Genomic DNA, 10,346 nt, shown 5'->3' on the forward strand with positions numbered 1-10,346 from the left:
TATCGAATTCAAAGCTCCACGACTCAAGAACTCATGTACATACGTACAGTACCAATTCATAAATGCCGCAAAAAGCCAGCATGTGCCGGCTTGTCGTACATGTGTACGTCGCTATATACTGTCGCGAATTCACAATGCTAGCTTTGTATTCCTGTGGTCTAGTAGCATTTTTATTTTTGGCCGGAATTTTTTTTAATTCCCCCGCCCGCACTAGTTTGGGGGTCTTCAGAGGATGTCATCCATAAAATTAAATCGGTGCAGCCTAATCACTTAAACCCCGCCCTATGATGTGATTAAAGTGTTAATTATTACCCATGATACCACCCCGTACCCCGTGCAGAAAAGTTAGACCTTGATCTTTTGCAGAATCATGGGACGAATCTCGCGGCAGCCATCTTGAAAGAGAACACTTCGCAACAGGACCGTCCATTTTCTGATTTCTTTGAGAGATTTCTGACTCCTGTTTTTATGTAGAGAGAGTCGAAGTTGAGACAACAACTTTACTCTGCTACACCAAAGGTGTATAGACACAACGGACTGCGTATAATCAACATACAGGTAAGAAGCTATGTTCACGTACTAACTCTACGGAAAGCGTTAAACATGCAAATTATGCAGAGATTGGTCGCGATTGTACATCAGAAATCATTCTTGTATCTCACCGTTTTTTTAATAGCCGATTGGCTTTTGAGGTCTTTCCAAATCCTTTGAAATTGTGCCCATGTTATGTTGACACATTTAAACAATAAACTTACAATTGTTTACTCAATAACTAAGCTTAAAGAGCTTTAAGAGCCCCTTACGTTCATTTGTGCTACTCAATGACAGAATTATTTCATCTATAACTTATGCATTACGATGTGAATTATGCTTTTAAGTGTGCAAAACAGCTACGGAAGAAGTTTGTTCATAGCACCAGGCCTAGGGTTTACAGCAAGTAGTTTAAGGGGAGGGGCTTTTTTTCTTAGGCGACGTAACTATGATGTTATGATGTATTATATACATAGCTACAGTACGTTGTGTCAATTGTGTCAAAGAGTTATGTGAAAACCACATGTAGTCTTGGTTAGAATCCATCGTTTTCTTGGTCAGAAATATTCAGTCCTCTTCTGGTAAATTACTTGGATAACATGGGTGCTGTCTCATTAATTCACCATAGACTGTTTAGTGCTGTAACACTTAAGCTGGTGGTATACCTACCTTTACTACCTATAGCTATCCCATGTATAAAGTAGTTACCACGTTTTTTAGACAACACTTTTCAGCACTAAATAAATGGGAGGAATAGCGCTTTTCCTGTAGCCTTTTAACTACATACAATGCCCACGCCACGTGAAGGGACCTTTAGACTTTGCATCGCCATTAATGTCTGCTTGTTTGACGCAGTTGAAAATAACTGTTTGATCACTGTATTTTTTACGCCTTGTTAGTAAGTATCAAACCTTCAGAGTTGTCAATAGCTATATATTTCACATTGGCCTTTTCATAGGCTGTCAGATTGCAAGAAAAATTTCTAGTAATTGTGTATTCTTGAGTAAACATGTCTTAGATTTGTTCTTACCTCCAAAAACATCTATGAATTTACTCTTCTTTTCTTGGTTTTAATGTAAGTTATTTCAGATTCCTGTGGTTTAACATTGATTTAACAGAAATTCGCATTTGATTCAACAAGACAAAAATGCTTATGTATAATGTTTATCTACCAAAGTATATTATACTACGTGCTTTTGTCACGCACTACAGTTTGACCATTTTGACCCTCTGTTTTTATAATCATTGGTCTTGCACATGGATTTTAAAGAAAACGTTTGACATGAGATCGAAAATTAACATGCAAACTACGAAATTAAAACACCATTTAGACAGAAACACGTACTCGTCAAAGCGTTTAGGTCTGAGCTATATTTGCTCAGTCTTATTATATACCAAGGTAACAACTCTATGGTGCGACGTTAGCATTTCAAAAGTTTACATAAAACATTATCTAACTCAGTATCCAGTTTGCTTAGGGCAATTTTAAATTTCAAATTTTGAAAGTTCATTCTATTAAAATTCAAAACATAAGCTTTATACCTCAATAGTGTTGATATCTTTGCAAATACTACTATGACGTTCATTTTGACAAGTTTTGGCATATTTCACATTTTTACTTTACATAATGAAAACCAACTGTGCTTTATTATATAAGTATAATGTGGACCACCTATCCAATATGGCGGACCAGTATGACCTGTTCCGAACTCTGGAATTTTATCTACTAAAAAAACACGTTGCAGAAGCTAGTACAAAGGTCATCTGGCCCGAGCACAATTTTGTGGGGTCGTGTGGCATAACGACAGAGCGTTAGGCTCGGAACCAAGAGGTCCCGAGTTCGAATCCTGCCATGCCACCGATCATATGTCCGGAAATATATAAAGGCACTTCACAAGAATTTCCTCACTTTACTCATGTGAAAATGAGTATGTCTGTTGTTCGTTCATGCTTTTGGTGGTGGCATAAGAATAAAGTGAGTTTGCCGTTGAGGAACAGCCTGTCTTCCAGGCTAGGCTGTACTGCACCACTGACTTTGGAATATGATTATATAAAAAAAAGAACTAGTGAACGACACAAAAATTTATGATAATGCATCTTGGTCCTGGAACCCAGAAAGTGGCCTGTGTAAGCCCTGGAAACAGTCTGGATTCCAGGCTAAGCCGAGACGTCCTACTCTTCCTCATCTCTGATTTTTAGGGTTTTACAAACAAAAAGGCTAGTGAACGACACAAAAAATTATTGACATTGCACCTTGGTCCGAGAGCCCAGGAGGTGGCCTGTGTAGGCCCTGGACTCTGGGGATTGCTGTCAAAGATCTAAAAGACACTAGTGAACAACACTAAATGATTGACATTTTATTTTATCCTACCATCTACAGAGTCAGACTCACAGAGATACCAAAGATGCTGTCCGTACTCGCCATCACGTTGGTCCTAGTGACGTCAGGCGTGCACAGCCAGGGTACTCTGGACCCAAGCGTGTGTAACCTGCCCACGGAAGTTTCAGGCGGACCCGCCATCCCACAGTTTGACAACATAGACCATTTCGAGGCCTACATTGAGTGTAACATGAAAGGTGATTGGTCGTCAGCTTGTCTAATTTGCATAACGATTATTCAAACGGCTCCTTTAAAATTCTGATTTTTAATGGGGGTCTTCAGCAAGTCTGAAGATTTTTTTCACTGTTTTCGTTGAATGTTTGGTCGTAGTTTTCTTCTTCCTCTTCTTCTCCAAACCAATAAGGTCAATGACCTGAACCAGACGTCTGTCACCATGGTAACTAGTGTTGCAAGTTTATAGCAGGAGGGATTTAGACTCCTCTCTGACCGTGTTTGAATATGTTTGAGTAAGAAGAACAGACCATATGCGAAGGCGAACAATGTTACCTTTCTAGTTTTATGTTGCAACTAAGTTTGTATACTAGTATTTTTTCATTATTTTGTACCGCAGACATTGGTGAGACCATCGAGGTAAAAGAGTACTATGACAGTAAGGAGGACCGAGGTGCCCTGGACACCATACAGTACGGACAGGGCATCTATCTCATCTATGACTACAGCGTCTTACAGATATACGAGATCGTTCAGCGGACGTCAACCGGTAAGATTTGCGACTGTTTTCTGATTTTGTACGTACATTGATTTACATGTTGTTGAGTTCGTACGTACATTTTGTACATGGTTTACACCGCTATAAAACTCTAGCATAGACCTACATGTGCGTCGCCAATGTTTAGGGAAAAACAAACAATTTACATAAACAATGTTTACACACAGTACTGCAATGACTATTTTTTGTGTTTGTTGTCTTTTATATCATACTTATCGTTCGTGAAACTACCCGGCTGAGTCCTTGGCTGATAATTGTGACTAAGCATAGGCAATTCGAGCAACATTGTTTTTATACGGTTTACTAAAACAGCAGTAAACGCTTATGTATAGGGCTAGTCATTATTAAGACCTAATTGGCAATCCCCAGTTCCCAAAATGTTGATTGGTTAATATACGTGTATATATACATAATTTTCTTGTGGGTTACCGAAAGCTTAAGTTCGTAATTTGTATGACTTACATAATCATGTATTATGACGTATCATTATAGTAGATAATACAATAAATGAATGAATGAATGAATGAATGAATGAATGAATGAATGAATGAATGAATGAATGACTGTTTTCATGCCATTGCGATCATATGTCGCCCAGCCCATATGGGCTTATAAGGCACCGACAAAATACAAAATCAAAACAACTCAAAAGGTACAGAGAATCAGATATAACATAAATTATTCAAGTGCAAAGTCTCGCATGAAGGTAAAGCCATGTTTGCAACTAAAGCAACCATTTTTTTCATGTCCACTAGAAAACCCCGTTTGTCAAGTGAGGCCGATGCAGTCGTCAGCGCAGAACGGCGTGTTCGGTCTGAACCCGGGTACGGGGAACAGCGGGCACATCTTCAGTGTCGCCCAGATGTTCAACCTCGGCACCACCGGAATGAGATACGCAGGTATAAGTCTCCATCTTTATGAAACAAGTTTGACCTGCAATATCCAAAACAAGAAATTGGACTCACCCAAAGTTTCGACTGTACAACTCCAGTCTTTGTCAAGGAATGAACAATTCACCGCTTCCGTGACGTCACGCAGGTAACACACGTGACTTCGTGAGCAATATATAGGTTGCAGAAAGTCTGTGACGCCCCCCGTCTCTGTTGAGGGATGGTTGCAATGCCCTGATGTAGATGGCCTCTTTAATTCCTCGTGAAGAAATCCTATTCTGTGTCCAGGATTCTTACTTTATCCAATAAGACTGAATGTCTATGCGATTCAAAATGTTTATGTTGTCTTCATCTTTCTTCTTTAGAACAGTTTTTTTTTATTCCAACATCTATCACATGACATGGTGACGGCACACTCAAGTATTTTAAACTTATTCTTATGCCGCCACCAACGCAGAGGACAAACGCATGAACGGACAGCAGATAGACATACTCATTTTCACCTGAGTTAAGTTAGGAAATTCGCGTTAAGTGCCTTTCCCAAGGCCAAGGGCACAAGATCGATGTCATGGTAGGATTCGAACTCGGGACCTCTTGGTACCGAGACGAACACGCTACCGATTATGCCACACGTACAGGACTGTGCCCATCTCCGTTTCTGCATTATAAGCCCTCTAGCCACATACATACTATCAGTGTTATTATTGTACTGACAAGTTGATGTGTGTGATTAGGTACGGCGACAGTCCGAGGAATGCCGGTCCATAGGTACAGTCTGTGCGTGTACTGGGACCAGTGGCAGTCTTCTATCCAGGCGGACTACTACTTCACACTCTCTGACTACCAGGTATATGTTCACTTGTGTACAATGGATTTCAGATATTTTATCTCCCTTTCTTTAAATTTTATCTCCTCTCTCTCTCTCTGCACGTATGAGAGTGGCAATCGTGCATATGTGCATGCGTTTGTGTGTATGCATGTGTATTTTGTATGTGTACTTGTGTGTGTGTGTGTGTGTGTGTGTGCGTATGAGAGTGTACGCATGCTTGCGAGTGTGTGTGTGTGTGTGTACAAGTTTGTGCATGTGTTTGTGTGTGTGTGTGTGTGTGTGTGTGTGTGTGTGTGTGTGTGTGTGTGTGTGTGTGTGTGTGTGTGTGTGTGTGTGTGTGTGTGCGTGCGCGCGCGTGCGTGCGTGTGTGTGTTAGGGGGTAGAAATATCGTGGCAAAATTATTGTGTAACAGGATTTTGTCGGTTGTTTCTAAAATATAACTCGAAGAGGACTCTGGTACTACCTACGAAATGCTCTAAACACAAAGTTGTATTATCATGAAAATTGCTGTGTTGGTAGTAATCATAATAAAACGTTAAACTTTATTCCAACACACTATTTACAGGGATCAAATTTTCAGCGACCACTGTCTCCTTCATCAGGATAATTAATGACCAATCACTTAACCTTTCTTCTTCCCCAATAGAACCCGTACAACTGGGCCAGCATGGTCCCGGTACGTATCACAGCTAAGGGCATCGCCCAGGGTCCTCCCCACCACCGGCCGGGCGATCCCGTCAACCCTAACGAAGTCACCATGACGCAGCACAACTTCGATCACGTCTACGACATCTTCTTTTTCAAACCATACGTCAACGACCGCACTGTGTTCGACGTAAGTAGAACAAGACTGGCAATAAAACATAAACATACATTGCCATGGCGACGGTGGCTGCTTTTAGGGTTATTGTTTGGTCCAACATAAAAAAAAAAGTTCTCTCACCTAGAGCTTTCGACCAGTCACTCTGGTCTTCCTCAGTAGACTGACCCAGTGAAGCTTGTCACGTGGCTTCTTTGAAGTGTGACGTCAACACTGGGTCAAAGGTATCTTGTAGACGATGTCGGCCCCCGTCGCGGTTCAATGAATGGTGATGGGCCCTGATGTTTTTTTTTTCAGATCCCAGCAGGAGTGGTCTGCCCGGGGCGACCCCCCGTCAAGCCTCTCCCTGATATCCCGAACGCCTTCAGCTACAGGTCCGAGATTCTCGTCAAGTACAACTTCGTCGTCTCTTACATCGATGTAAGTAAAGACTAGAGAAGTAACATTTGCAAAGCAAATGCATAATGTTTACCTTCGGACATGGTCTGCCCTGTTAATTTTTACTCAAACATATTCACATACATATGTTGTGTTTTGTCTATGTTCACGTAGTAGTAATAACAATAGTGACGTTAGTAATTATCGTGGTGGTAGTAGTAGTAGTAAAGGTAGTAAAAGTAGAAGTGGAAGTAGTAGTAGTAGTACTAGTAGTACTAGCAGTGGTAGTAGTAGTAGAACTTAAGTAGTAGTAGTAGTAGTAGAAGTCGTAGTAGTATAGTGGTGGTGGTAGTGGTAGTAGTAATAGTAGTAGTACTGACTACTGTAGTAGTATTAGTGGTAGTAATAGCAGTAGTAATAGCAGTAGTAATTAGGAAATCATATTGAGCGGTGTTACTAGATATGGCGTATAGATAATTGTTTTTATTTCGGAGAAGAGGCGTTATTCAACTCCTTCCTGTACCATATGGTTTATAGGCTGTGCTTATCTCCATTTCTTGCCCTTGGGCCACACAGATGTGTAAGCATTGCAGCGAAGCGTAATTTCTTTGCAATGTTCTGACCAAGTCTTCCCACTTTCACCTGTTCCATACAGGAGTACTATGATTACAATAACAAGCTGGTTCGGTACGACTACAAACCTTTGTCCGCCTCCTCTAATTCATTCGGCACGGACAACGAAATAGTCGTGCACGACTTCAGAACAGGTAAGGACCTCTGTATCCGTGTTGCCTATATTTCCCCGTTTGGTGTAACAACGCCAGTCTCACAGGCATGCGGCACTTAATTGATTGATAATTAAGTAAAAATAAAGATAGTAAAGATAGCGAGAAAAACGATGATGAATTGACCGATATAATTGTATTGAGGCGCGGTGGCAAATTTGAAATGTCTGCGACTTTGATGCAGTTCGGGATGTTGTCCCAAGTAGAGGAGCTGCTTTGCTGTGATCTACTGAAAGCTATCGCGTCCTGCTATAAGGCATCCCGCCGTGCATGGGTCTCCGGTCACTTCCTTACTTCCCATTTAAGACATCAGTAAGGCTTCCCCCCAAGGCCGCACGAGCCTGCCACTGCTTTTTCCGGGCGGGCCGCCATTCCAAGCCTGACGAGAATGCTCAGCTGAGGCCGGAGTGTAGTGGTGGTGCGTCCTTGGTGCTGAAACAGGGGATCCCCAATCTATGTCCAAGCTTGGCAGGCATTATATCGCCACTCCAAGCCTGCGGAAAGTGCTCAACTGCGGGCCGAATAGTGTGGTAGAGCGTCCGCGGTCGATGTCCTTGGTACTGAAATGGGGGTCCCTAATTTCTGCCCGAGCTTGGCAAGGCGTCCCGTGCCTCTCCAAGCCTGCCGAGAGAGCTCAGCGGCCGCAGGAGGGACTACAGCAGCGGTGCGTCCGCGGTCGATGTCCTTGGTGCTGAACTAGGGGTCCCTATTCTCTGCCCGAGTTAAGCACGGCATTATGCCGCCACTCCAAGCCTGTCAAGAGAGCTCAGAGGCCGCAGGAGGGACTACAGCAGCGGTGCGTCCGCGGTCGATGTCCTTGGTGCTGAACTAGGGGTCCCTATTCTCTGCCCGAGTTAAGCACGGCATTATGCCGCCAATCCAAGCCTGTCAAGAGAGCTCAGAGGCCGCCGGAGGGACTACAGCGGCGGTGCGTCCGCGGTCGATGTCCTTGGTGCTGAAACGGGGGGTCCCCAATCTCTGCTCGAGCTTGGCAAGGCGTCCCGTGCCGCTCTGAGCCTGCCGAGAGCACTTAGCTACGACAGGAGTACAGCGGCGGTGCATGTCCTTGGTGCTGAAACGGGTGATCCCTAATCTCTGCCCGAGCTTGTCAAGGCGTCCCGTGCCTCTCCAAGCCTGCCGAGAGAGCTCAGCGGCAGCCGAAGTACAGCGGTGGTGCGTGCACGGGTGATGGCCTTGGTGCTGAAACGGGGGATCTCTAACCTCTGCGCGAGCTTGCCAAGGCGTCCCGTGCCTCTCCAAGCCTGCCGAGAGCGCTCAGCGGCAACTGAAGTACAGCGGTGGTGTGTACACGGGCTATGTCCTTTGTGCTGAAACGGGGGATCCCCCGAACCTACTGACAGCTCTCAGTTGCAGCCGGAGTACAGCGGCCGTGCGTGCGCGGGCGATGCTCTTGGTGCTGAAACAGGGGATCCCTAACCATTACCTGCTAAAGGCCGTTCCGATGAACATTGAGCGCGCAGCGCCGCCTGTACACGGAGACAAGAGCGGTAGATGTGCCCCTCTTATTGTAGCAAGCTTGGGTTCGATCAGATGTGAAATTTAAGGAACACAGCCGCCCCATACAACGACAAACTTTTGAAGTATGTTGGGGAAGGGGGTGGGGAGCAGAGGGACCACGATGTGCAGCTGAAAGTTGACAACGCTCTAAAAAACACAAATGCCGCAAAATAACAACAAAAATACAAAGTATGAGGGCAGAGCAGTCATTCTTGGAAGTCATTTGTCATAGATGTATGGATTTTAATTGTTCTGTTAAATTATATTCATTCAATTTCATTTCAAATTTACTTATCAACTCTAAAGCTTCCTAATTATCAACTCTAAAGCATTACAAGATAGCTTATAGATATGACATAGGTAGTTTTTTCATGTTTTTATGGATTATATCTGTTTATGTATTGATACAAGCCAAGTGCCTGAGGTAAATACATAATCAAATGAAACAAGGAAATAGATTGATTAACTCCTGGTCTGATGGTTTGTTGCAGGTATTGAATATCTGACTGACGCAATTTCTGGGAACTGCACAACTCGACCCATCTCCAACACCAGCTTCGACTCAGAGGCGGTGGATCCCTATACCATCCGCATGCGCAACAAATTCGAATTCTTTGAGTTCGACAAAGTCAACTACTCGTACAGTGGAGTGGTGAGTGGCTTTTCTCTTACCATACAAGTAGAGATTAAGTTAGAAAAGTAATATTTTGACAGTTTGTGTGGTCTCTATGAACTGACTGCTATGTTGACATCTTTGTATGTGTCTTGATTGTAGTTTAAGTGCATACAACAGTTTTAAATCTAATCCAGAATTTTTGTGGTATTCCTCCTTTGAGGTGTATACCTCTATAAAAACCTATTCTCATCTCATACTACATACTCTTGTATCAGGTAATGCCTTGTGGAACTATAGTTATGTACTAGTAGATGCTATACTTTGTACCTTGTACAATTGTTGTGCAGTAAAGTTTATCAATATCTAATGGTGGTTTCAAGAGGGTCAGAAGATATCTTGGCCAAAACTACTTGAGATATGACTCAATAGAATGCAAATAGGGACATCACAGTGGCAGCCGACACCGTAATGATGTCAAATGAACTGAAAAGTGGCAGCTGGCACATGAAGCTATCTTCCTACCTTCATATAATACTTTTGTGCCAAGTTTGCTGTATTATGGGACTATATCTTCAGCATTGAAAGTGTGTCAGCTTCCCCCATCACACCGGAGGCTGTTACGTCATTCTGTTGTATCAGCTCCAGCTGTGATGAGTGAAGAGGCATGCACAGTACAACAACCCAACACACTGGCACACAGTACAACAACCCAACACACTGGCACACAGTACAACAACCCAACACACTGGCACACAGTACAACAACCCAACACACTGGCACACAGTACAACAACCCAACACACTGGCACACAGTACAACAACCCAACACACTGGCACACAGTACAACAACCCAACACACTGGCACACAG

The 10,346-nt window shown here is 43.2% G+C and overlaps 1 protein-coding gene across 1 annotated transcript in view; it reads left to right on the top strand.

The window, feature by feature from the left end:
* Window positions 1-335: 335 nt before the first annotated feature.
* The window catches only part of LOC109468968, a 20,339-nt gene continuing 10,328 nt past the window's right edge, over window positions 336-10,346 (top strand). The window contains exons 1-9 of the mRNA XM_019767345.1: window positions 336-558; window positions 2,912-3,108; window positions 3,483-3,632; window positions 4,397-4,540; window positions 5,266-5,378; window positions 6,008-6,196; window positions 6,479-6,601; window positions 7,215-7,326; window positions 9,354-9,514. Of these exons, the coding sequence (XP_019622904.1) occupies window positions 2,937-3,108; window positions 3,483-3,632; window positions 4,397-4,540; window positions 5,266-5,378; window positions 6,008-6,196; window positions 6,479-6,601; window positions 7,215-7,326; window positions 9,354-9,514 (1,164 nt within the window). The 5' untranslated portion in view covers window positions 336-558; window positions 2,912-2,936. The remainder of the gene's footprint in view (window positions 559-2,911; window positions 3,109-3,482; window positions 3,633-4,396; window positions 4,541-5,265; window positions 5,379-6,007; window positions 6,197-6,478; window positions 6,602-7,214; window positions 7,327-9,353; window positions 9,515-10,346) is intronic.

The sequence above is a fragment of the Branchiostoma belcheri genome, unplaced genomic scaffold (genome assembly GCF_001625305.1).
Source record: "Branchiostoma belcheri isolate BF01 breed outbred unplaced genomic scaffold, Haploidv18h27 scaffold2, whole genome shotgun sequence".
Taxonomy (NCBI): Eukaryota; Metazoa; Chordata; class Leptocardii; order Amphioxiformes; family Branchiostomatidae; genus Branchiostoma; species Branchiostoma belcheri.